General features: G+C 48.6%; 3 protein-coding genes across 10 annotated transcripts in view; 2 read left to right on the forward strand and 1 right to left on the reverse strand.

The window, feature by feature from the left end:
* LSP1 (lymphocyte specific protein 1) overlaps positions 1 to 9,455 on the forward strand; it is a 53,359-nt gene extending 43,904 nt beyond the window's left edge. For both annotated transcript variants that reach the window (XM_075047897.1, XM_075047898.1), the window contains exon 11: positions 6,484 to 9,455. The gene's annotated coding sequence lies outside the window, so the exon portion shown is untranslated. The remainder of the gene's footprint in view (positions 1 to 6,483) is intronic.
* On the reverse strand, positions 543 to 17,560 carry PRR33 (proline rich 33). 2 transcript variants are annotated; one of them, XM_075047895.1, is made up of 3 exons: positions 17,412 to 17,560; positions 11,451 to 11,587; positions 543 to 2,361 (listed from the first exon to the last, which is right to left on the reverse strand). In XM_075047895.1, exons 2-3 carry the CDS (start codon positions 11,469 to 11,471, stop codon positions 679 to 681), a joined length of 1,704 nt encoding a protein of 567 aa, XP_074903996.1. In that variant the 5' UTR covers positions 11,472 to 11,587; positions 17,412 to 17,560; the 3' UTR covers positions 543 to 678. The 2 variants fall into 2 exon arrangements, with proteins under 2 accessions (XP_074903996.1, XP_074903997.1); XM_075047896.1 differs by lacking the exon at positions 11,451 to 11,587 and having other exon boundaries at positions 17,412 to 17,539.
* Positions 17,561 to 18,495: 935 nt separating this feature from the next.
* Positions 18,496 to 26,592, forward strand: part of TNNT3 (troponin T3, fast skeletal type) — a 31,939-nt gene continuing 23,842 nt past the window's right edge. For 5 of the 6 annotated variants that reach the window (XM_075047901.1, XM_075047904.1, XM_075047902.1 and 2 more), the window contains exons 1-3: positions 23,695 to 23,729; positions 24,884 to 24,897; positions 25,617 to 25,634. In XM_075047901.1, coding sequence (XP_074904002.1) covers positions 23,710 to 23,729; positions 24,884 to 24,897; positions 25,617 to 25,634 — 52 coding nt within the window. In that variant the 5' untranslated portion in view covers positions 23,695 to 23,709. Of the gene's footprint in view, positions 18,744 to 23,694; positions 23,730 to 24,883; positions 24,898 to 25,616; positions 25,635 to 26,592 lie in introns of those variants that run through there. The other variant, XM_075047906.1, reaches the window with a different exon arrangement.

The following is a 26,592-nucleotide window of genomic DNA, read 5'->3' on the forward strand; positions in this document are numbered from 1 at the left end:
ACTGACCTAAGAGGACATCAAGTGATGATGCCCATTTTTTTAGGCAGGGGAACTGCTGTGTGAGAGCAGGATGGATATTTTATGCTGTCCCTTGTCTGTGCTTTGGGTGAAAGGATGAATTTCCACCTTGTTCTCAGTGAATGGGTGTGGGGTGCACTTTTGGTGGAGAAGCTAAAGAGATGATGTGTACCCTCTTTGACTTCAGTTTCTAAAACTCCCTAGAGGAGATGTGGAGCAACCCAGATTCCTTCATGTTGCCTCAGCTGCAATTGCTTCTGTTTCTAGGATTTATTTTGGTCTTAAACACAACAAAATAAACTCAGATTTCACCATCCTCCTCTAAACTGGGCTGCTTCTACAGGCAATTTGTCCTCTTCACTGTGTGCCTCCCCACTCTTCCCCATGTTACTGCACACAGTACTTGTTGGCTCTTAAAACAAGTGCATGTTTGTTTTCCTGGCTCATGACCTGTGGATGCGGTATGTTATGCTTTTAAGCTTATATACATATGGAGAGTAACCCTTAAACCCACAGCATGAGGCTGCTGGCTTGGAGGGATTTAATTTTATTTTTTCCTTACACTTGGCTCTGTTGGGCAGTAAACTTAGTCATAGGTGCTTTCTTGCTTGGTGCCCTGTAGGAACCTCCAGAGATTTGGGCCTGTGGAGCAGTCTGGCTTCAGTTGACTGACCATCCTGATGCCATTCTGTTAAAGCTCTTGCTGTGCTCCTCAGCTGCTTTGGGTCTAAACTGGCTCACCTCAAAGGCACTGGTGATCTTTGTCATGGGTTTGGCAGCCAGTTCCTTCAGTTTCCGGGCATCGAAGCGTGGCTTATGTAGAAGGATGGGTAAGCGGCGGGGAAGAAAGTTTCTTTCTTCCTTCTGCAGCTTCTTCTCTTCTGCTTGCTGCTTCCTCTCCTTGTTGACTGACATCTGGTATAAAATAGCATCCCACATCCTTGTGGCCCTTGATTTAAACAGCCTGCACTCTTGACCGGTTGGCTGAGAGCTGTCCTTCTCCTTGTTCCCTTCCTCCTGTCCCAGCTTTTCTGGCTCGGGCTCTGGGAAGTTGGGTGCTTCTGGCTGCACCATCAGCTGCTTCCTGAGGCGATGCCAGCCACTGGCATTGGCTCCAGGCGGTCTTGCTGCTTCTACAGGTGATGGTGCTGGCTCAGCTTTGAGGGGAGGGCTGGTGTTTGGTAAGCTGGGGGTCAACTGAGGTTGAATGATACGTTCTGCCTCGGTGTCTGTGGAGGTGGCCACAGTACTGTCAGCTTGTGCTGGGGTTGCTGTTGCTGGGTGTGCTTGCCTCCAGGGAGTGCTGGGCGTCAATAATTTTGGGATGTTGCCATCTTGCTTGGGTAATTCAGGAGCTATCTCTGATCCAGATATTTCGGTGTCGCTTCCATGGGTCATAGGCTGATCGGAGTGGGCATCGGAGGGGCTGGGCTTGGGTGAAGGGGCCTTGATGGACTCTTCAGTAGGAGCAGGCATGGGAGCTTCATTAGGAGGCTCTGCCTCTGCAGCAGAAAGGAGGGGAGGCTCCAGTGCAGGAGCCATGGCCTTGCTGTCATCAAGCAGGGTGGGTATCTGCCCTGGAGGTGGTTCAGAGTACCTTGTTTCAGGTGCTGGAGAAAGCGGCCTTTTGTCTTCATGGCTGACAGTTTCTTGGGTCTGATTAGATGTGGATGTCTTAGCCCTGGGTGGCTTGACGCTGTGGAAATAAGCATGCACCTTGGTGACATAGGTAACCTCTGGTGCCCTTTCTTTACTGGGTGTACTGGAAGGAGGCGGCTGGGGGAAAACAGATATTGAAGGGTGCTGTGGAGAGGGGAGGTGGGTGTCTGTGCCTTCAGGCTGCTGTGGAGTCTTGGGAGCTCCTGGCTTGTGTAGCAGGGGCACGGCCGGGGAGGTCGTGAGCATGAGGTGTTCAGCAATGCGCCTCTGCTCAGTGACCTTCAGTGTGAAAGGCTTGCTCTTTCGGAAAGGGGAGGAGATGCGGTGGGTGATGGGCTTGATGGAGAGGCGGGTTGGGAGGCTGGCAGAGGTGGCCGCTGTGGTTTCGGGGGTCGCCGCTGTGGTTTCGGGGGTCGCCGCTGTGGTTTCGGGGGTCTCTGCTGGGGGAGTGCTCTCATTGTGCTCTAGGTCAGGGCTGGCCTCATTCACGGGTGAGAGGCTGGACCGAAAGGACTTGGCTTGCTCCGAAGCTAGGATGGCATTCTTCTTGGCTGCCTTCTTCAGCAGCCGCTGCAGCCGCAGGTTGTCCTTCCCAGGCTTTGGTAGAGTGGGAGGGGGAGAAAGGTGGTGGTGGATGGGAGCAGGCTGGATGGAGGATGATACCGTTATCAGCATTGTCATCTCCTGGAAGAAAACACAAAGCTTAGAGTTGGTGTGGGCTTAGCCCTGGACTAGACTCTGAAATATTCATACATAAGGTAGTCTCTTCCTCTCTCTAAAAGCTATGAGTATGGAGTCAGTATTGTAGGAGAAGGGCGCATCAGTCTTGGTTTCCTTAGTCTCTCAAGTAGTCTCAGCCAGTCTTGAGGGTGGTGTGGCAGGGCAAGAGATGTACTGGGGGAAGCTGTATTGCCAAACCTGGAGCCCTCCTGCTCCTGGCGATAGCACAAAACCCAGTGAGAGCTCCTTGGGACCACAGACGTTCGTGTCTTGGCAAGTCCTAAAGGGATTTGGAAGGAAATGTCAAGAGAAACAGAGCAGTTCTGAAATTCTGAAGCTTTGAAACATTCTCCAGAGGCACAAATCAGGCATGTTTCATAGCTTTCCAAATTCAAGTTATTAATACTCTGATACAATGTTATGTACAACAGAACAGCCATAAACTACATGTGTCATTTGAGTCAAAGTCAACACTGGCCTTGATTGATTTCAGCTGGCAGAAAGACATCCATGTGAAATGCAGGACCTCAAAAAAGCTGTGTTTATCTGGTGAGAAAGTGCTTTGTCACAATGCTAACTCTAACTGGTCTTTCCTTGCTGTGTCAAGTACAGTGGCCACCTTCTCCTGCACTCAATTTAAGATGAAACCAAGTTTTCTCTTTCCCTTGGGAGCATTGCCACTGTCCTGCCTGCATCACTGATTCTTCAGTGAAACAGAAATAGGTTGTGTTCTGGGTCAGGTCTTATCCCCAATGGCAATTGCAGCTGGACCCCCCTTTGGCCAACAGTGCTGCTCCTGGGGGGATGCATGGCTCTTTTCCCTGCTCTCTTTCACTAACTCACTGCCATCTCCTCTGCTTTTTGGTGAGCACCAGTCAGATTTCCTGCACAGTGGAGCTAAGGGTCTGTGGTGGGGATAGAAAGAGAAAACTAATCTCAGTTCTCTTCTTTCTCTTCCTGAGCAAGGCTGGGGAACACCAAAAACTCAACCTCTGACCTGCAATGACTCTTGGCAGCCCCCGGAAAGAAATCTGACTCAACCCTGCCTCTCACTCAGCACAGAGTTGCTGAGTTTTGCTATGAAAGGAGGCATAAATCACTGAGCCCCTTAATCCCCAGTGCTGGATGCAACTGAACATCCTGAAACAAGGAAGAGGTGGTGGGCTGATGTCAGGGTTGCCCAGAGGGGCTATTGCATGTGCTCTGCTTGGTTCTTGGTGGCTCTCCAACTGGCTCTGGTTAGTGTGGGTGTGTAGCATGATACCTACCGTGTGGGAAAACTATCTCAAATAAAACTCTCAAAAGCACAGAACAGCTATTTGTGCTTGAGTGCCTGGTGTTGCCTTGAGGCTTGCAGTGCTGCTGTCAGCACTGGGCTGAGAAGTTGATCTGTACCGAGCAAGCAGGTGGTGTATCTGCCTAGACTCGTTGTGGATGGGGGGAAGAAGGATGACTCTTCTTTAAAGAAAAAAAATAATCAAAAAAAATGCAGCAGCAAATGAAAGCACTGAAGAGGTGGCACGTAGGGCATAAAGCCTTCAAGGTCAAGCCCTCCCCATGGTAGATGAGCTGTCCTCCAGAACAGAGGCTGTGGTGGGCAGGCCTGGGCAGTGTCTAGTAAGTGGTGCACTACTGCCAACCGATTTCCTCAGTACAGGAATGACACAGACCTGTTGGAGCAGGTCCAGAGGAGGGTCACAAAAATGATCAGAGTGCTGGAACACATCTCCTGTGAGGAAAGGCTGAGAGGGTTGGGGTTGTTCAGCCTGGAGAAGAGAAGGCTCTGGGGAGACCTTATTGTGGCCTTTCAGTACTTAAAGGGAGTTTATAAGAAAGATGGGGACAGACTTTTTAGCAGGGCCTGTAGCAACAGGACAAGGGGTAATGGTTTTAAACTAAAAGAGGGTAGATTCAGACTAGAGATAAGGAATAAATTTTTTATGATGAGGGTGGTGAAACACTGAAAGAGGTTGCCCAGAGAGGTGGTAGATGCCCCATCCCTGGAAACATTCAAGGTCAGGTTGGATGGGGGTCTGAGCAGCAACCTGATCTAGTTGAAGATGTCCCTGCCCATTGTGAGGAGGGGTGTGAGGGGGTTGGACTAGATGACCTTTAAAGGTCCCTTCCAACCCAAACTATTCTATGATTTATTTCAGCTGCAGACATGAGAAACCTCCTGCTGTTTTGGCAAGGGGGCTTGGAGGGGATTTGTGCCAGCTGGGGGTGACAACTGTTGGGCATTCCCAATGGCTTATCAGCCTCATGCCTTAGGCATAAGGCTGGGATTAGAACTTGCTCTGTTTCAAAAGCTACTCTTAGAAATAAGTCTGCACTGGCCTGAAAAAAGGCTGAGAGCCCATTCCTTCATCATATATCTGCTCTCCTCCCCAGCCTTGTGGATATTCTAGATTCTTCTGGGTCAGAAAGCCAAAATGCCTCAGTTGGAGAGATGCATACTTGCTTTTGTGCAACACTACTCTGCTTCTGTTTGTATAGGAATTGGTAGTTGCTTGTGTGATTTTTGTCTGCTGCAAGGTGAGCTAGTACACGCATCTGATGTTAGGATTGATTGTGGAATGATTTCATCTGCTCCTGTTTAATGTCTTCCCATGGACAGCCTCTACTACAGGATGAGCTGTGGTCTAGCAGCACTGGTAAAGCAAAATTATAAGGTTGACCTGCTTCAGGCTTGTGTTGGGAATACTAAAGAGACAGGGCGGTGAACTTCCCAACTACTGATCAGCTCTTTGAGTGTTTTCCTTGTCCTACAGACTGCTGCACCCCAGAAAGATGCAGCTTCCGACATGGGTCAGAGCAGGATCTTGTCTGGGATTTGCTGTGAACTGCCAGATGCTACCGAGGAGGACATGGGGGTTCTTGGAGCGGGAAGTTTAGATATAATCTGCATGCACCGGGAAAACTTTCCCTCTGTTCCCAAAGAAAGAGGCTGCTTTGTGCCCTATAATCTCAAGATTTGTGGGCTCTTACAATAGTCTGTGCTCTTAAAAATCACTCTTGCTACTCTCTCAGCACCCCAACTGACTTGAAACCTGCTGTATTGTGGGTCTTGGAGATGTGAGTGGTAACTTCCATGGCATGTGACTGTGCCGGAGTCTGTGTGTTTGACTAGTGAGGCAGAGAGATGCTAAGAGACAGCAAAAGGAAATCAGCTGTTAATTTATTTGCCTTCCCTGTCATGCTTGGCTTTGATGACTCTCCTTCAGAGCTTTGTGTTCCCGGGAGAAATTCTGCAACAAGCAAGATTTGTGATTGTCTTCCCCCCCCTCGCTGTGTAATGAAGCAAAAGCAAAGGGACAGATGGATTTGCTTTATTGCCAGCGGAAAGGCCAGAGCTGAAAACCCAGGGACAATGGGGAAAATACTGCCTGAGAAACTTGGGTGGGTTTGTGCTAAGTTGGAAGGAAATGGAGCTAGAACCTGAGTCAAGAGGCTTTCAGAGCGTTAGGTTTCCCTGCTGCTGGTTGAGTGCTTGTGGGTGGAGGGGAGGTCACCCACTCTTGGACCCCAACTGTTCTCCCGAACTCTGCTCCATCTGCAGGCAACCCCAAACTGGGAGAGTGTCAGCATGGAGGAGTCGTTTATCATGCAATGGAAAAGTCATTTGTGTGCGGGAGTCCCTCAGCTGCACCAGCTGTCGCACGCGGAGCAGATAGAGCTGCAGGAACCCGATACGGCTGCAGATGGTCCCAAGTAGAGAGCTGCGGCTGTCGGGGGCTGTAGGAACATGCTCTCTGCTTTAGTGGCTTTCTCAGGCTTGGAAGGAAACCTGCTAATCTCCTCCTTCGCAGGAGATGGCTGGGCAGGAGCACATCCTTCCCTCTGCCTGGGCAGCTGTGACCTCTGCCGGGCATGCAGCCCTTGGCATCTACTCTGCCATGGGCACGTAGCAAGGTTGACTGTCCTGCAGCGCTGAAGCTTTATGGGCTGATTCACAGGGCTTTGTAGAAATGGGTGGGAGAGAACTACCTGTAATTGCTAGACAAGATGCAGCCTCTGTACAGCCCAGGGTATTGCTCGTGGCAGGCCAAATGGTATGCATAAACTTCTTGTTTTCTTGTCTTGCAGCTGAGCTTGGTCCTGGCTTGATGCAACCCTCAATGCCACTATTTCCTCTGCTCCACAGAAGACAATTGAAGGATGTTTCTCTTCTCCTGCCTGATGTCAGTGTGCTTTGGTACAGCCTGACTCCTCTCGGGGTGTAAGCAATACCCCATGCTGCCTCCGGTTGGACGAAAGGAACTAGATCAGCTGGCAAAACTGTCCCTGTTTTAACTTTCTATGTGACTCTCTGGCACCTTTTTTTTTTTTTTTTTTAAATCTGGCTCTGCTATGGAGATGGGAGGCTGTGGTTCTGTTCCCTCTACTCCCTCTCTTCTTTCTCAAGTGTTGGAAGAGGGGGATCTGCTGCCCTGCTGAGCTGGCAGGGCTTTTGCTATGTGATGAAGAATTTCTGCTTTTGTGGCTCTTGGTGGCTGGGTGGTGAGAGAAAGGGAGCTCAGAAGAAACCCGGTAAAAGAATCAGTGTTTGAAAGGAGGGCAATGGGCAGATCCTGAGCATGAGGAGACTGCAAGGACCACTTGTCACCCTCTTGGTGCCAGCTGTGGGTAAACTCTTCCCCTGTTTACAATGCAGCCTCTGACCCTCTACATTATCTGCTTTGAGGGACTTCCATCTACTTGTCTCTGTGTACATCAAATCACATTCAACTTAGTCCTGTTTTTTTCTTTAGTTCCCAGATCATCCTCTAATCACAGTTACATACCCGTGCCAAAATGTTCCTGCCACTTTTCTGTCTCAACAGTGGCAATAGCAGCTTTGTTTCAAGTAGCTGCTGCCTTCCTCTCCCTGTCTAACATGGATTGGAAGTCTCCTTTCCCAGATGAGGAGTGCTGACCACTAGTATTATCTCCCTTCTCTGGGAAAGGGATTTGCTTGTTCTCTAACCTGTGGGCTCCAGTGCCAGTGATTGAAACATTTCTGAATGTCAGATGTGGTGGGTATGTTGATAACCTGCCTGCTACATTCCTGGAGGTGGACAGGATATCTGAGAAACAGCTGCTGCTCTTATGCTGGAAGCTGCATGGTGAAAGGGCATCCTAGTGAGTTGTTTGGGGAGGTCAGGGCTTCCTGTGAACATGGGGAAACTGAGTCCCTAAAGAGTGGCACTCTGGCCTTGGGCCTGAGGTCTGTAAATCAGCTCCCAGGGCTGTTTCTGAGCTCTCCCACGCCTTCGTACTTCATGGTGTTAGCATGTCGCCCATCCCCTCCTAAAAGTCTTATTCTGAACCTCTTCCCATGTCAACATAATTTTGCGATTTGTTTCTGCCCTCCTGGAGGGGAGGGCAGCTTCTCTCTCCTCCTTCATCAGTGTGCTTTCTGCTTAAATTTACTGCAGCCTGGATTTTTTTTTTTGTAAGCATTTAATAAAATTTGAGGAAGATGTTGTAACAATAGCAACTCTGAGGATTTTGTTGATGTAGGAGTTCCTGCAGCAAAGCTGTTTTCCAAGACCTTGCAACTCTCTACTTGAGCAGGAAGTGAAGGAGAAGAAGCATCAGGCTGACTGACAAGAAGAAAAGGAGCTTGATGTATGCAAGAAAAGGGCTTTCTGTGTGCCTGCCCCATTTAGAAGATCCTTGTCATCTCACTGCATTCTTCATTGTTATTGGGGGTAATTGACTGTAAAATGGGAATGAGTGGTGTTTGGGCGAGAGATGGAGCAGCGCGCAGAAGAATTTGCATCAAGCGATCAGCTAGGAGAAGCACAGAGCTTAGGTCCCCAGCTGATAGACCTCAGCAACATCACAGGCTTCAATAAAAATCACTGGTGATGTCAGCTAAAAAAAAAAAATTCTCTGTAGCCTGCTTATACAGATTAGATGAGACCAATATAGCTGTCTGTACAGGAACCCAGCACTCTAATGAGCTGACTACCCTATCTGGAACTATTTAATGAAAAACCTTTTTTAATGGAGCTGACCTTCTGATTAATAACATTTCTGTGGTGTAGACAACAAATAGTTTGTGCTTTCCTTACCTATGCTTTCCTAAAGTATTAGGAAGAGGAAAGTTAATCAGATATTGCTTGTAGCTGTCATCTTTCTGCTTATTGGTACCCTAGTCCTCTCCATCCTCTGCTTCAGCTCCTCCTGGAGGTAGGAATTCAAGGAGTTGGTGTTCCTTAGAGAGCACTGGGGAGCATGGACACCATCTGGCCCCATCTTCCTCCCTTCAGCCCTTCCTCTGCCATGGTGGAATTTTCAAGCAAGGCCAGAGCAGTAGCAAGGGGTGTATAGAGATGTCCTGGCGTGAGGAGCAAGCAGTGGTATTGTGCCCTTGCATGCATGCAACCTGGTTGCACCAATTTGTTTCAGATGCATATAGCTCTTTATGAGGTACCTATACCTGCTGGGGGAAATTTTTCCACAATTAAATTAACTTTATGACGTGCTGTTTCTCCTCCCAAAGTAGCATGGTGCGCACATGGTGGTGGGAGGGGCAGTGGGGTTACCAGAATGGTGAACCCCCCCCCCCCAAAAAGGGATGCTGCAGCCCAGGTGCTCTGGATGTGCATCTTGGGGAATGCTAAAAGGGGATGAAGGCTCATTTCTCCCCTCAGCAGTAAGCACAGGGCATTGTGGCTGATTTTATTGTTCACTTCAGAAGAAAATGTGGCATCTGTGAAGTGCTTCTGCTCATGTCTCACTAAAATGAAAAGCTTCTGCAGGTGAATTTGCTGTGGAGAAACCACTGCGTGTGGTGGTGAAGTTATGCTGCAACCTTTGCAAAGCAGCCTGCTTCCAGCTTTCCTGTGCGTCGTTGTGTGTCGCTGGGACCTCTGCTCTCCTAGGGATGTGAAGAGTGCTCCTGGGGACTCATCCTGCTTCCGTGAGTAAAGGAGAGCAGGCTGTGCCTCTCTGTAGCAGTTACCGGTCTGATTTCATTCAGCAGCTGACTGCTCCATCTTTCCTACATTCATTTTTCGCAATATTGTATTTTTTGCAGCATTGGCATCTCTCAGGCTTTCATTGTAAGACTATAGCTCTATCTTTTCCTGGGACTGTTGCATTTTGAGCATAACAAGGACAAACTGAGGCACTGAGAGAGACTTTCTTGCAGGATTAAGTTTACCCTCAAAGCCTGGTGAAGAGCGATGCTTTCCTGGTCCCTGTATCTGTTGGCTGCCCGTGTTCCCTGTGCTGCCAGGCTATCCCAAATTACCATCCCCTTGGCAGGTTGATGGTGCCCAAAGAGAGGGGCTGGAACCCCTTTGTGGGCTCTCAGTGCTCTGACCTTGAGGCACACCTCAAGGTGGTGCTTCTCTCCAATTTTCTTCTTTCCCCATCCTGTCTGTTTAGATTATGCAGAAGGGGAATGTCCTTTTGTACAGTATCCACTCTTAATAAATCTGGGGGGGGGCTACAGTAATACTGAAATGTGCTGTTTGTCCTGTAGCAGGCTTCAGGGCTGGTTTTCTTCCAACAAGGTTTAACAGATGATTCTACACAAGCATATGCGAGACAGAATTGAAAAACACCATCCACGACCATTGCAATGCCTGTTTCTTGCAGGCCATAAACCAGTGTTATTTAAACTTGGGGAAAGGTTAGCTGGTGGAAAACTCAAGTCTGTTTTGAATGTTATGTCTTTATATAGCACTTGTTCTGCCTCAAGACTGGGGGCTAGACTTCATCTGGTTCTCTTTCCAGGTATAAAATAATTATAGGTTCATTTTTATGACCATCCTTATGTACATGTACTGGCTAATTAACAGATCTCTGCTCAAGCTTTGTTTGCAGCTCTGCACTGGGCCTCCAGTGAGGTGGTGGACGCAAGAGTCTAGATTCTCCAAATGACTTTCTTCCTTGAAATGCGTCTGCAGTTTCTGCTCTTTGAAGGAAAGGTCAGGCTTGGAGACACCTGGGTCTGAATGTCAGAGCTTCCCCTCCTGCCACCACCACCTTAGGGAAGGAAAATAAACAAGCTCAAAGAGTGGGGTGGCTATAAATAATGAGGTGGCAGCTGATATGCTGCTGAACAAGGCTGTGTGGTTGGTCTACTGGTAACTCTTGCCAGCTCAACACATTCTCCCTAATGCTGCATGATATATATATATATATATTTATTTATGGGTGTATACATACATATATTTCAAAGCAGGTAAAGAATGGATCTGACAGTGGCAAGAAGTGCAATCGGAGCTAGCATTTGCTTCAGAAACGATGGAACTGTTACAAGGATCCTGATAATGAGACAGACCATAGGCGATTTCCCTGTGATTTTTGTTTTGGGTGCCCTGAGGGTTTTGGTTGCTGTGGAACAACTTGATTTAGATCAAATTTCAAAAAGGTGCTTAATCTCTTCACGAAAACTCTAAGTAATAGTGGTTTAACAGTGCTAAAGACATGCACTCTTCATCCTTCAAATAAATAGAAAAAAGTGTCATGGGCTTAGGGCTTTTGAGAGTGATGGGAAGAACAGGGCAGAGAGGGTGAAGCATAGTAAGGGGAAAATATCATTGGAATTTATATGAGCAAGCACTTTAAAACATGAAAGCAGCAAACTGCAAGTGTAATTACTGAATCAGATGTGCTTGGTTGGGTAGGTAGTCCTTCCCCAAGGTTGTGGATGGTTGCTGTGAGCACCTTGGCTGTTCTCCTGCCTCGCTCACCTCCTCTGGGGACAGCCAAAACAGCAGCTCCAGGCACTGGTCCTGGCTCCCATCCTGCTGCTCAGTCTTTGTCCTCACTGTCTAACTGTTTCATCCATTTAGGTGTAAATAGCCTGAGGATGAGACCCAGGCTATGTTTTGAATGGTCCAGCCTGATCCCTTATCTTCAGAGAGACATCTAGCCTAGATCTAGCATGTCCAAGGAGGATCTCCAGAATCCCACAGTGATTGCACCTTAGATGTCTAAAGCAGATGGAGCAAGCACATCTCCCAAAGCAAACAGCTGAGTGATGGAGCAACAGCCTACCAGAAAAATCAGGAATCGATATTAACTGAAGAAAGATGAAATTCAGTACTTACTGATGTGTAACTTGTTTCCATCTGCAATCACTTGCATGTTGGGTGCATCATGTTACTTGGTTTGGTTCACAAAATTAACAGGTCATTGGTTCCTTCGGGATCATTTCTGGTGCTGTTTTCTTGTGATTTTTAGAGCCCTGTAGGTAAGTTCAAACCATCAGATGGAAAAGAGTATTTACAGTAGCCAGTAAGTACAAGAGGTTTCTCAGGAAGAAAGTGACTTCTTTTTGAAAGCATGAAAAGTTCTGTCACCTAAAATTAGTGTGAAGAAGGGCTATCGAGTAACACCATTGCATGCTCCCAACTTTGGCCCTGCAAAGTTTGGCATCTAAAGTACTGTAAAGGTGAAGGGCAGATGATGGTGATGTTGCCAGGACAGATATTCTAGCAGAGTAGCTCCAGGCAATGAAACTAGTTGGAGGCTTTTCAAGTTTGCTGGTCAGATCTACTGTTTTGCAAAAATCAGGGTTGCAAAATGCAAATTTGGAGCTGTGCTTTGATTGCTACCATCCCCGGAGAGGAAGAGCGCAAATTCTGTCTCTGTCTCTGCTTGTTCCTGGTGAGGGAGATGCTGTATGTGGAGGGTGCAAGCATGGAAAAAGCTGCACCGGGAGCAGAGGGGGTTAGGAGTTGATTGGTTCAGTGAATTTTGTTTGGGGGTTTGTGTGCAGTTTGACTGGAAGATCAGGGCTGAGACTGCTAAAGTGAGCTGGTAAGGATGGCACCAATACCTGCCTTTGCCCTGGCCAAACGAGTGAGCTGCCCAAATGCCACGCAGTTATTTACTGCCTCTTGGCCCCGGGGCGTTTCATCCCCTTTTCTAGCTGTCATCCTGGTTTGGGCTTTGCTTTTTCACAGCCTTTCAGGAGACTTTCAGTGTGCGTGCCAAGGCAGCTGGTAGGTTAAATGTGCTCACAGGGAGATGGGGACATGTGAGAGCAGTTTCTTTGGAAGTCTACAAAGCAGCTTTACACCCGGGTTAAGCTTGGTCTGTTCCATCTGGCTTTTGAAAGGCTGATGAGCTATGCCAGAAAGCCAACACTGAAGGCAAATTCTTGCTGCTTCTCCAGTGCCACCCTGCTGAGTCTTGTTGCTCGCTGACCGTGTGCACTAATGTATCTCTAATCTGAGTCACTCTGTTGTGGATCAAGGTAGTAAAGCGTTTCCCACACCCATCAGAGCTGTGGCCCATCTGATGAGGCCAGTTCTCATGGAACGGATGCAGATGCTGGTATTTTTGGGTTGGTGTCAGAGGTGAGCTCTCCATTTGCTTTCTCCCTCTCTGTCTCCCTGATGACTGACGAGATCAGGGCTGGCTCTGCAGGACATGCTGCTCCTTAGAGCAGTGCCGACCCGTGGAAGGATTGGGGGATAGGTGCTCAGTTCTTCATGCAAATACCCTAATGCAATTAATTCCTCTTGGACTGATGACTTCAACATCTCAAAATTGCCATTGTCTTTTAAGAGTGCTAGTGACTTTGTGTGTCTCCAACAGTGAAAATACTGCTGGGAAAAAACCCAAACAATAACAATAACAATAACAGAGCCAACCCAACTGGAAACTTAGAAAAACCTCAATTACAAATAAAAAAATTTCAACAGAATTTAAAAATGCCCAAGGACACGTTGTACCCTGCTCTGCCACTGTCACCACCAAAACCACACCAGCCTAATGAGTGTATCTGCAGCATGCACTGTATGAATGATGCACAAGGCTGGCTTATGTTTGCATCTGATGCTGAAGTAGGAGGTGTGCAGATCCCTCCCTACTTCTTATGCAAAGATGTAGAGTTTCTGCTCTTGCAGGCTAAAAGGGGCTAAGATGGGGCTAGGTTCTTCTACCGACTGAGCTTCACAGAAGGGATGACACACTAGAGTCCTCAACAGAAGTGTTGATTGCCTGCCTCCCTCCAGATGCAAGGAGGAGAATACCAGTATCAGGAAGGTGGATGGTGGTGTACATAGGTAATTTGGTCATTAATAAGAGAAAGCTTTTTTGTTGGCCTTTATTCTCCTTTTTATGCCTCTGAACCTTTGAGGTGTCATGAAGCCATCATCAGGAGAAGGTGTTGGCACCCTCAGGTTCCCCAGCCATGCTCCAAGATTCAGGTAGGTGAACCCGCAAGGTGGTGAATACTTGCTCTCTCCTGTATCTGAGCGGCTGCTGCAAGATGTGCATCGCTGTGCATGGCAAGCACTGCACCAGGTCTCTTCTGGCTGGGGGAGGGAGAGACAAACTCTCTGAGGTCTGAGGACCGAGATGCCAAGCCCAAATGCCAGGTGGGGGTATTAGAGGAGCTGGGGAGGAAGCATGGTCTTTGCTCAGCCCATTTGAGTTGTGTTTCAGATTCCTCAGCATCCCATCATTGCTGGTAAAATGGCAGTGGTCTGCTAATACATAAATAGAGGAGCTGATTTGAAAGTTTAAGGCTATTCTGATCTCTGCTTGACTGGCTGCATAAAACAGGTCATTGGATTTTACTCAGGAACAGCAAATAATTAATTATATATATATTCTGTCCTTCCTCTGAGTGTACTTACTTAGTCACTATCTGATCTGCCTTTTTATTGGCAGCTACTTCAATTAAGTTGGAAAGAATGTTTCAGTGAACATGGGGCATCTACTCTAACCTTGAACTGCTGATTAAAGCCCACTGCAGAATCCCTTTCTCTGGGATGGGATAAAGAGAACATAGGAAAGGGAACTGGATGAGGATTTACTTTTCCTTCCCAAGCGGCTTTTGGGGTTCCCATTTCCCACCTTCCCTGAGTCACGGTAAAAGGTTTATAATGGAGTATCACAAAACAGAAAAACACATCCCCACCCTTCCCCAGTCAGCTTAATGAACCTGTTTTCCTGGATAACTTCAAGTGTTTCAGTGCTGATGATGTCTGTATAAGTGGACAAACACATCAAAACCATTTGTATCATGCAAAAAACCCCCCCACATCAAAACCATTTGTATCATGCAAAAAAATCAAAAGATGTTGTTTTGAAAGCATTCAAATATGACTTTTTGGGGGGCGGGGGGAATAAAAGAAACATTCAGAATGTGAATGATGGAACAACTCAAGTAAAACATATTTTCCTTGCAAATAAATTCACTTTGGATAACTTAACTGTTTTTGGATGACAGAAGGTGTCAGTGAAAGTTCGTCTGTAGCTCTAGCACAAAGGTGTAAGTGCAGAGTCATGGGCAAGTTTGGGTGAGGAAGGACCTTAGGAGGTCCTCTGGCCCAACTTGCGGGCCAAAGCGGGATCTGCCTCAATGTTAGATCAGTTTGCTCAGTGTTGGCCAGTAGCTGGTGAATAAGGGTTAGGTATTGTTTCACTTCAGGAGTTAGATCTCTCCTGGGTTGTGAAAGAGCACCTGTTTTAAAGGAGTGATGTAGCTGATTTTCTTTACAAACTCTGTAGTCTTTAATGAATGTGAAGCTGCAGGTAGTATTTCAGACTACCAGGGCTGTAGAGCTTTCCAGATGGACTTTTCCAGTGCTTTTTCAGCTTGCTGGCTGAGCGTCATCCAGGAAGAGGTGGCAGTGATCCATGGAAATGTTGCCCACTGACTGGTGTGCAATAAGCACAGGGGATGAGGGTAAAAACAAAAAAAGGGGGGGGGGGGAAGCATTTGGCCAAAGTGCCCATCTTTATGCAATTTGTAAAATTATCAGGGCTAATGTGTGTGCACTGTATTTAAAGGCATCTCCCTGTGAGTGCGCTGGCTGCTGCAATAGGTCAGCCAACAGCCAGAAAAGATGAGAAGGGTTGATTATGGCTCCCCTGCAAGTGGCCCTGCTGTCTTATATTGCTGCGGCCCATCTCAAATAACCAGTCTGGGTGCTCCTACCTACTGAAAAGAAATGTGATATTGGAGTAGGTTACCTAGTGGAAACTTCTCTAGATCTGTGCCCCAGCCTTTAGTTCCTATTCAAGGAGGAACACTGGTTTCCTGTATCCTCTCCCAGATGGAGATGCTGTCACTGTAAAAGCATGCCAGGCTTTGGCTCGAGGTCAGCAGGTAGCTGGACTTGATGCAGTTTGAGACCCTGGTTCATGTCTGTGACTTGCACGTGTGCTCTCTTTAGCCTTGGTGCTGTCTCCTAACCTGGTAGCTGGTGAGAGGGGCTTCTCCAAAGACAGGTGCTCACTGCGCCCTTGCCTAACAAAATCTGATAGCTCTTGCTAGAAATGTGGCCACAGCCAGGATCATCTCTCCCTCATCTGGTGTCTGTGATCAGTATGGAGCACGAGGTAGTTGGTGGTGGTTTGCTTGCTCTCTAGGCTGGCATGGTTGTGCTGCAGCAGCTCAAAGGCGAGTCCAAGTACACCTTGCTGCTGATGCAGGGAGAAGAGCTGATGTCAAGACAGTGCAAAATATATATCCTAGAGCAGGACAATCTGCAGTAGAGAGGCAAAGCTGATGATGAAAATGTCACAGGCTGTGAATGAAACTGCTGTGCGATGGCATCAAGAGGTGAAATAAGAACTAGAATAGGGTATGTGTGAAAAGCATAGGGTATGCGGCTAAGGCATGGAACAAATATTGGAGAGGATTATAGTTGCATCCCGAAGCAGATAGAGACCCACAAAGGGAAGAAAGGGCAAACATAAAATGGGCTGTGGGGAATGAGCCTCGGTTGTGAACCAGTTGAGAGCAGAGCAAACAGAGGATGTGTGCATCAGATAAGCCCTCTTTCCGGAGGGATGGAGCAGATCCCCTCAGTCCTGTGGGAGGAGGGAACTGGATCATGCTGGGACTGGAAACAAGATGCCTGACATGGACACCAGTGCTCTGACAGAGGCAGCCCGTAGGATGCACAGATGTCCTTTGGGACAGTACTGAGCAGATGGGCCATGCTCACAGGAGGTGGCGGTGGGCAAGATGGAGCATGGATATGATGCATAATGTAAAGACGGACATTGTCTGGAGCAGTTGCCCAACATGGACAGATCAGGAACTGAGCTAAGCGCAGACACGTGTGTACAGGAACTAAGGTGATGCTGCAGGCAGCAATGTTTGCATCTCATCTATTTGAAAATAGAGCTGCAGCAGGTAGAAATGTCTGGTTACCTGTCTCTGCCGTAGCCTGCATCAACATCACATTTATCAAGATGCTTAGAGGGAAATCTGAGTGATGCAGAGTGCTTCCATGCCGCTGGTGTACAAGCAGCACCGCTCTGGCAGAGGCTGTCCAACCCTGCAAGATGCTCACGTTGCTCCTGCCAACTCACTGGCAGCAAATGGGCCAGATGGGACCACGGGAGCATTCAGCCTCACATCTGCTGCAAACTGTCCTGGTGTAAGCCCAGGCTTCACATGCACTTGCACAGACACACTTTCTTTTTAACTGATTGATCCAATCCTTGGTGTAGGAGACCTGAGTGGCGATGCCCTGTCCACCGAGGGGACAGTCTATAACGGGCAGGCAGGCAAAGGAGGCTGGTGAATACCACTGCCAAACCAGGTCCACTGCGAACATAAGAGGAGAAACAGCTGGGGAACTCCCCTCCCATACATCTCCACTCTGCTGCCAGTTTGGGCAAATATGGTATTTCTTGGAGATGTGCCTGGCTGGTGGAGCGCCTGAGGAAAATGAGCCAGTGGAAGATGACAAAAATGCTCGATGGTGCCGAAAATGCAGCGTGAAAGCTGGCTTGCTGAGCTAGCACTTTTGGCAGAGCTGGGGAGGGGGAGTGGAGGCCACGATACCTGGTCCGGCCGTGCGTCCCCATGCAGGTGCTGCTCTCCTTGGCAGCGCTGGATGCCCACCCCAGTTCCCCCACCTGGCAAACTCCCAGCCAAAGCCGGGTCACTGAGGATGGATGCACTGTCCCCCTCCCACCCAACAAGTAACAGAAGCATTGGCTTGAGCTGGGTTGCAGGAGGGAGGAGAGAGGATAAGCTCCTGGACAGCTGGAGAATGCAAGCTGGAGAGGGGATTTTTGCTCGTGCATGTTACCTGGTGAATGGAAGGCTGCAGTGCTGTGCTCCTGCTCCACGGCTTTAAATGCTTGTCTTTACATCCTCAGTTGGGGACCCTTTCCTGCAAGTGGCAGGAAAAGAGTGGGCAGGAATCAATCTGTGACCCAGGCCAAAAATATCACCTGCCCTGCAGCTCCTAAATTTTTTCTCTGCTCCTACAGGCTGGGAGAGAGGGGGTGCTGGAGCTGCCAGGCGCTCCAGAGGGCACGCTTTGCATCGCCGGGGAGCCCTGCCAAGGGGAGAGGGGTGGGAGGGAGGGGATGGGGAGCTGAAGACTGTGAGGTTTAGTGAAATGGAAACCGTGAGCCAGAGGGTTGTGTGAGGCTCTACAATCCTCTGCCGGCATAGCTGTGCAACTGTGGAGGGTGCTTGGGCAGCAAAACCCACCCAGACACCTAGGAGATTCTAGGTGGAGTCCAGCCATCTGGGGTTTGCCCTCTCTAAGACATCCTTACTTAAATAATGCTTTTGTATTGTGCTAAGAAAGGCTCTGAGTGTGGCTTGAGGTCAGGCAAGCTCTCTTGCTGCATTCCTGCTCTCTTACTTTTTGTTCCAGGTCTCCTTGAGCCCTGATGCGTGGCAGAGCCCTGCTAGTCTTTGCAAGAGGTGGGGGTGTGCCACACACCACCCATACGTTAACACACGTGAGATGTGCGCGCCACATGCTTCTGACTTCTTACACGCCCTGTGACTGTTCATTTCAAAGAGTGTCGGATGGCAGAAGGTCCCCAAACCCTCCACAGGCTCTAACCCTGCAGTACATCCCAAGCCGTTTACATGTAGAGGGACAGCAGGGAAGAGCCCTTACCCAGCTGGGAGAGCAGAGGCTGCTGCTGTCTGTTCAGACTCTAAGAGCCAGGGTGCCACAACCAGGTTTTAAGCAGCGACCGTGTGCCACGGAGCTGTGGGAGCGTCACAATTTGTTTCCAAGGTGCCTTTGCCTCAGATACCCCTCTTAAAGCTCTGCCCGCCTGGTGGGGTTGTAAATATAGAAACATAAGCCCTGGAGGTTTTTTTTTTTTCTCCAAACATGTCCCTCCCATCGTAGCATCGTCTGTGCAATTCCTCCAGCTGCTCCTATACATGGTATGACCTTTTTTTCTGCTTCCCTTGCTTCTCCCTCCATCCCCCTCCCGCCCTGTCTTTGCTGCCCTTCCCTGCCCAGCGCAGGGAGTCTGGGGCCAATCGGCTCCTCCAGACGATCAAATGTCACTATAAGTTGAGAGCTGCATCACCTTGGGACGCTCGCAGATCCCAGCCCACCCGTCCCTTCGGCAGGGAGCTCAGCACTTCTCTCTGCTCCTCCCAGGTAAGCAGAAGCCCTTGCAAGGGATGCTGCTGTGGGGGGTAAAACCACAGAGGGGCTGAGCTTTGGTTTGAATGGAGAAGGAGGGGAGGGTTGGGGTCCATAGGATCTGGGATCCAGCACAGGATTCTAAGAAAAAGGCACTTTTCTTTCCTAGATTTGGCTGGGCATCCCACAAGGCTTGTGTCACCTGCAGAGACTTGGGTGCTCTGAACTCTCAAGGATTGGTGGTGGGAGAAAAGACCCTTCTAAAACCAAGGTGTAGGGCTGGGAATGAAGTGGCATTTCTTGGCGCACTCGGGAAAACTTCTCTTCAGCAGTGGGAAGCAAGCACTGACCTTCCCTGCCCTGTCACCCAGAGAAAGGGACAGCCCAGGCAGGAGGGATGAAGGGCAGGACCACTGGGGACCTGCTGGCAGGCGAGGATGGCTGTGGGGTGTGGGGCTAGAGGGAGACCTGAGAAACACAAATGTGGTCATGGAAAACTTCCCTCTCCCACAGAAAAGAAGAAAATTGGGAGACAGGTAGGAGGAGGGGGTTAAATTCAGAGCAGTGATGGGATGCAAGCTTCAAACCCCTGTGCTTTGCTGTCCTGCCCATCTGGTGTGGGTGACTCCCCTGCGTGGGGGGCATCTCTCCCACCAGCCTGCAGGGGCCCCGCAGGGCAGAGCTCCTTGCTTTTGAGGGGTGGTGTGTGTGTGTATCCTGCAAAGGCAGGAGTGTCACCAGCACAGGTGGCTCTGATGCCAGCAATTTGGGTGGGAGCTGTGCTGCTGGTGTGGGGGAGCTCAGGCGAGGCCATAGGCTATTGCTGGGGCAGGCATCCGACCCTCGTGGGAGCGAGACCAGGGAGAAGGCAGGGGATGTAAGCTAAGCATGGTTGTTGTCTTTTAGCCCTCTGTCTCAGTCTTCTTGTTGCTAGCAATTTCCATGCAGGGATCAAACAGATCCTATCGCCCCAAAGATGAAGATAAAGGGTACATCTTGGGGCAGGGAATTGGGATTTTGCTATCTGTAGGTGGAGCCTGCAGCAGCGCTTGGGTCCTCCTACCCTGTTTCAGGAGCAGCATTGCAGTGGGTGCTTTGCTCTCCAGACCCCAGGGAGAGAAACGCTTTCTGCTGGAAAGTACTGAGCAGTTCAGAAACACAAAGGAGGCAAAGGGAAGGAAGAAATATATATTAAAAAAAGTATATGTATATATTTATATATTTAATAGATATATATAATACTTTTTTTTTAATATATATGTATGTATATAAAAACCCAGATGCAATGGGTTTGCAGTGGCTCCTGCTGGGAAAGCACGGCCATGTGGTGCTTGGTGGACCATACCACCAGTCCTCGCCTGATAGCTGTCCCTGCCAAGTCCCATCACCTGCACATGGCCACTTTTGTCCTCCCCCCTTTCCGTACGGCTCCTGCTACCTTGCCTCCCTTGTATGGCCTGGTTTGGGAGGGGATGACTGACAGACGGGTTATTTCCAGGGATGGCCTGGAGGTGCAAGGCAGCCCATTCCCCCTCCTGGGTGCATTCTCAGCTGCTAAGAGGCTTCTTGGGATGTGCTGCCTCTGCTCTTTCAGCTGAGGGCAGGAGCATTTGGGGCCAAAAGGGATGGGGCATTCCTGCCCACCTGGAGCTGAGGAGGATTGGGGTATTTGTCCTTCCTGCCATGACCTGCTTAGCTTGAACAAAATGCAGAACATAACCTTTGCATTCACCTTTGAGGAGTGGGAACAGGCAGGAAATTTTTGGTCTGCTGAAACTTTCCTATGTGTTTTGATTTCCTTCCAAATGGTGGGCAGTATTAACTAATTGATTTTATTACATCCTTAAACCTCAGTCAAGACCAGACCCTATTTTTCTGCCACTGTACAAACAAACCCCAGTTATTGCCTTAAGGTGCTAACAGCCTTAATCTTGGGCTGCATTTGCTGTGCGTAAAGTGATTTCCACCAAAGGGTAATCCTGAGCCAGCTGGAGACTTTCCATTGCCTTCAGCAAACTTAATCCTAACTGCAAAAAATACTGCTTTTAGCAGATTGCTTGCTTTACGGCCTTTTGGATGTAAATATGGTTTGGTTTTGTTGGCTGCTTTGATGACAGAGTTAGCCATGTGGACAGTGCTGGGCATCAAAGAGCCTTTCTCCTCTCAGGTGGCTGTTGCTATGATGGTTTGCATTTTCCCCCTGGCTTTGATGGCCCACATGGCTTTTGAATGCCACGAAGTGGACACACACCTTGCTGTTCTTGAGGCGGGACATTTTTGGCTTTCCAGCCAGGGCAGTGGCAGTCAGCTACAGCCTTAAATGCCAGCTCCTCCCGACAGAATGACAAAACTTGGCTGAATGTTTGGCCCTTGCAAGGCTGAAATCTGCATTCCCCCCCTGGATTTTTTTGCCCCCACTGCCCTAGCCTGTGGGGTTTCTGTGTCTGGCTCATCTCTGCACAGAGTCTGCCAATGCACTTGTTATTAATTCATTTTATCCAGGGCCCAGAAAACCCGTCAGGGTTGGGGTCTTATGGTGTCAGGGATGCTGGCATTCTTGCTGGGCTTTTATAGCATGCGGACAGATGCCATGTGAAATCCCATTCGCGTTTGCAGCGCTTGGATTAACAAATATGGAAGGGTGTAGGGGAACAGCCAATGTGACAACTCTCGGCAAGATGTCCTTAGAGCTAAACTGGAGACTAGATGAGCTCATTCCAGTAACTGTTAATGGAAAGCCTGATTGCAAAGACTCCCGTTGACTTCAATTGCCTTGGAAAGAACAGCATGTGCTGCATTACGTGCCTACCCTACACTGAACAGACGTTTGCTCTCCGTATGCATACGCAGGGCTCTCGAGCTGATTTCTCCAGCACTGAGCAGTATTACTCTTCTCACTGGAGTGAGAGGGAAGAAGAGTTTAGCCCAAAGTCCTTTAAGTCCTTTTTTTTTCCTCCTCCACCTTTGGAGAAGGAAATCTGGGTTTATAAATTAAAAGCAGAATCTGTGGGAGGACTGGCCATTGCCCTGAGTCTTTACAGATCATGCATTTTAGAAGACGCCAACAGCTGGGCATCTGGCAGGTTCCCTCTATGGGCTTTTGCCAGGAGAAGCCCTACTGTCCTGCTGCATAAACCAACATACTGTCAAGCATTATTACTAATAGCTTGAATAATTTTTGGAGGCTAAAATGAGATTGCAAACCTGCTAGCCACTGTGCAGGTAGCAACTGGAAGTCTTTATCCTGAAGATTTGATGATCTAGATAAAAAAGACCAGGGGAAAGAGACCAGAGGTGTGGTAGCATCCAAGTTAGTAACAGAAGTAGCAGGAATCAATGCAGCAGAAAAGCCCTTTGCAGAGTTGAAATTCCTCCCAGATTCCTCCTGCCTGGTGGGATTAGAGTCCCCAGAGTACTCCTTGGGATGGCTATTGCACTTGAGGAGTAGGCAATCACAGCTACCAAAGTAAAAGCAGCCTGGGACCAAGAGATCACTGAACCCAAATCTCATGTGTCCTAGCAGTAGATCACTCTCCCATCCAGCTACTCAGATCGTGTCATAACACAGCCATTGCTGACACTACTTCCAGGGCAATGCTGAATTTCAGAAAAAAGGATAAATGAGGAACCAGAAGAAAAAATGCTGGCTGTTTATTGCTGCTTAGAACATGGGGGGTTTAAATCCTGTTGGTGTTAACGTGTGGTGCCCAGGGTCATTGCTGGGGAATGGAGAGAATCCCTTATAGGGCAGGGTTGGAGCCTATGGGATTACTGCCTTCCTCTGAAATAGAAAGCTGCCGAGCTGCAGTTGTTCCTTTTGAACCTAAGTCAGCCCACCTGCTCCTTCAAGACATCTCTCATATATCAGCTGAGTAATGAAGTCAGGAAAGTCATGGTTTGGGTTTCCCAATGAGGAGGAGCCTGGCTTTCTAATTTAAGACCCGCTGTGGATTGGGAGGAAGTTTTGGGGGCCCCTTCCCCACCTCCTCCCCTGGCCTCAGGGCAGCTGATGCTTTTAGGTAGAGCCATAACATTGTACAACTGCCATCACCGAACCTGGCGCAGCGTGCAACATTACCATGATGCTCCCCAAATAGCAGTGCTGTTCCCTCTGATTCCATCTGAGACTCTGATACACACGTTTGGGGTCCAGCAAAGATCAGCAGAGTGGCCATATCCATCCCTCGCACTTTCCCGGCTGCAGGGTTCTGCGGGTGGTGGTCTGCAGGCAGCCCGGACTCGGGCTGCGCAGAAATGCAAGCCATGACAGCGCCGTGGATGGGTTCATTTCTGCCCCGTGGTGCGAAGACTGGTTGCAATAAATATACCTGGTTATACTGATATGAATTGCCTAACCAGGCATGTGGCCAGTTTTCATCTTGAACTAATCAACAGATAATTGTTCATGCATTCACCAGCTGCATAAACCAGACACACTTTTGGGTGCTGACGAATGAGTAGTTATCTCTGGGTATATTGGTAGTTTCAGTTATTTTTTTGTTAGCTCTGACTAATGCTTTGGAGCTGGTGCCTTCCCACTTGTGGTAGCGTAAAAGAAGGAAAAATTTCTCTGATCTTGCTGGAGCAATGGAAATGTCAGATGGGTGTGAGAGGACACCCTGGCCTGCGCCCATATCCCTGAGCTCTGGAGGTTTTGTAACTTAAACCCAGGTTCAGTCTTCCCCCCTGGGCCTGCCTGTGGGAAGGAGCTGAGTTGACCGGGCATGTCTTTCCAGATGATCTTTTCCTCTTCCCCTCTCCTCCTCTGACCTGGCTGGCAAAGGTCTGTGCTGCTCCCAAAATGGCAGTGGTGGTGGGGGATTGGCTGCTGTGTGGGAAAGCAGGTGCCTGGCTTTTTTGGTCCTCAAATGTCAACCCACCTGCTCCTGCCTTGGCAGTTTTTAGGAGGCACTCTCATTAATAACACCTTTTTTTTTTTTTTTCCTTCTCTTCATCTTTTGCCTAGAAACTCACTGCCAACATGTCTGATACCGAGGAAGTGTAAGTAGAGAAAAAGCCCCCTGCATGTTCGTCTCTTCAGCTTGGCTCCACGCAGCGAAGCGAGGGCATCCCCATGGGGAGGAGGGACTGGGTGCCACTCTGTGCACAGCCTGAAGCCCCCCGTGGCACTGGGGAAGGGCCGTGTTGGCTTTGGGTGTCACAGGGTCCATCAAAGTTCACTTGATACCCTCCCTGTCCAACACAAGACGTCCCCCAAACACCTCCACCCAGCTCAGCCTGTCCTTGGCGGCTGTGGCCCTACGCCTGGAGGAGGGGGAATAAACCACACAGTGTGGTGGAGGAGCCGCTTTCTGCCCTGATTTAACACATCTAGAGTAATATGACCAAACCCAATGGGGTTATTTGACATTTATGCATCAATAGGTACAGAGGGGAGATTTAGGGCAATTGTGGGATTAGAGGCATCAGGGACAGACCTGCAGTGGTGACTTAGCCCCCTTCTCTGCTACAAGGCAGGCTCAGCTCAACCTGTGCCATTTTGTCCAGCCTGCTCTTAAAAAAAAATATTTCCAAAGATAAGATTTGGCACCTTTTTCAGGCAATCTCTAACAAACACATCCCTCGTTTAGGGTCTGGCCCCAGGGCTGCTCTGGGGTTTGGGTTCCAAGCAAGGTGATGGTAGAGCAGGAGAAGCTGGCAAGGTGGGGGCAAAGAGCAGGAACAGACCACAAAACTGACGTTGCTACAGCCATGGGACAAACATTGACCAGCATCTGGTTTATGCTAAATTTTTATTAGGCAGCCCTAGGGTTCAGGGAGCCTGTAGCACATCTGGGTTGGTGTGGGCCGTTGGCTGCAGGCTGGCTTGAGGTCCAACTTCATGAGCCCCTGCACAGCACTCATGTGGGTATCGTGTTATAGCCCTGTGGTGGTAGATTATTCCTGGATATGGATCCATAGCCACGTTCAGAATCAGGAACACTATTTAAAATAAAACCCAAACCCAGTCACTTTACTACTCTTAAAACCAAATGGCTCTTGGAAGAGCGGAGGGAGAATGGGGGAAAGAAGAAACAGCAGACTTTAAACAACAGTGCATTGGGTTGCTTCAGTACATGGTTTAAAGCTTGGCGATAATATGGAGTGGAAGACATATTTATCTAGTTTCAATAACCTTTTTTCCTCTCTCGCAGGGAGCAAGGAGAGGGTAAGTCTTAAATCTGTCTCTAATTGCTTCCATGCAAGCCTGCAGCATTTGCTGGCCGTGTCCGTCTTCTCCTTTCTGCCCATTGTTGAGATGTTAACAAAAAGTGCCGCTATGGTTAGACAAATCTGAGGTTTCTTTTTTGTGCATCTGTCTGTCTGACTGTCACCAGGTTCCGGTGATTTTACACTACTAGTAGCACTTTGGCAGTCTTCGTGCTGCAGGCAGCCCTTAGGGTCTCAGCGCCACATTGATGCCCTGGTTGCAGGGGACGCTGCTAGTTTTTGTAGGGGCACTGCCATCTGCTGGCAATTTATTTTGAGGCTTTTGTATATGTAATATTTTCTGGTTTAAAACATAAACCCCCACAATATGTATAAGCAATAAACATAAAACATTTTTTTCTTTACTGTTTTTTCTTATACTTGGAGGCCCTCTCTGCCACCTTTTTCCTTCTGTGTGTGTACACCTGAGTTCCCATTGCCCAAGAAAAAATTCAGTACAATATCGCCTTCCTCCCCTTTTATACCTCCTCTTTTTTCTCAAAGTAATTTTATTTGTTATTTTACTTGTTGATTTGGAAGCGGCCTCTCAGAAACCATCTTGCCCGGCATGCCTGTGAGCGCAAAGGGCTCTGCCATGGGTAATGTCCTACCGATGCATCAAGGCTGATGGTTGATTTGTCTGCTTTTCTTTTTTCCCTCTCCCCTACTTCAATGCAGAGGAGTACGAAGAAGAAGGTAACAAAAAAACTTGGAACGTAATTTATCTTTCTTTGATTCTTGGTCCTGCTTTTTCCTTGTCTGTATTTCACCCTTCTCTTTGGCGCTTGCTGCTAAAGGTGATCTGAAACACTTGATTGGTAAATCAGTCGGAAATCATAAAACAGGCTGTTAGGCCGTGAGGTGCAGAGCCTTCACGTTACGGTGAAATTCAGTATTTCTATGAGCTGTGGCGGATGGTTGTGAAGCTGGGAGCTAACCTGTCCGTAAACTCAGAGCATTTTAGAGCAGGGACTGGTGCAGAGCCCACACAATGTATCATTAGGGAAATCCTGCCATTCTCATTTTGGCCACGTCCACGGATTGAGTTTAAATTCTGAAATTGAAAAGAGCAGCAGGTTGCCCAGCTCCTGAGGAGCACCTGACAGGGTGCTGCCGAGGATGGAAAAGGTGAGGAAGAGAACCGACTGGCAAAGATGAAGTTTTTTAATGTGCCTTTAGCTGGCAAAAGGTGATTTGACAAGCTGTGAGAGACGGAGTGCTGATCTGGAGAGGTGGAGCATGAAAAGCCCTTTTCACCCGAGCTGTTTCAGCTTTTGTAGGCAGCAGGGAGAGGAAGATTTTGGAGATGTATTGCTGTCTTTGTTGGGCACTTTTGACACATTGGCTTCAGTTCAGGCGAGCGTAGCTGCCGGTTGTTGTCCTTCATTTTCCCAAGGTGTCTTGGACAGAGATGAGGGCCAAACTCTGGGGCTTTCTCCCAGGATCTGCCCTTAGTGTCCAAGACATCTTCTAAGGGGTCAAGAGCAAAACCTTTACTGGGAGGTGGAATATTTGCACGTGGAGGGTATGAAACCAGCTCTGAGACAGACTTGCCCCTGTGTAGAAATGTCCATCTTGGGGATTTTATATATAACTTTTTTTTTTTTTTTTTTTTCCCCACGGATTCCCCCAAATTGTTGCAACTGGCTAATTC

The sequence above is a fragment of the Buteo buteo genome, chromosome 16 (genome assembly GCF_964188355.1).
Source record: "Buteo buteo chromosome 16, bButBut1.hap1.1, whole genome shotgun sequence".
NCBI classification, from domain to species: domain Eukaryota; kingdom Metazoa; phylum Chordata; class Aves; order Accipitriformes; family Accipitridae; genus Buteo; species Buteo buteo.

Coding starts and splice junctions, on each gene's coding strand:
- PRR33 (XM_075047895.1), bottom strand. CDS start 11,471: ATGGAAACAAGTTACACATCA. Junction 2,362..11,450: donor TGGAAACAAGTTACACATCA/GTAAGTACTGAA, acceptor GTTTTCTTCCAG/GAGATGACAATGCTGATAAC.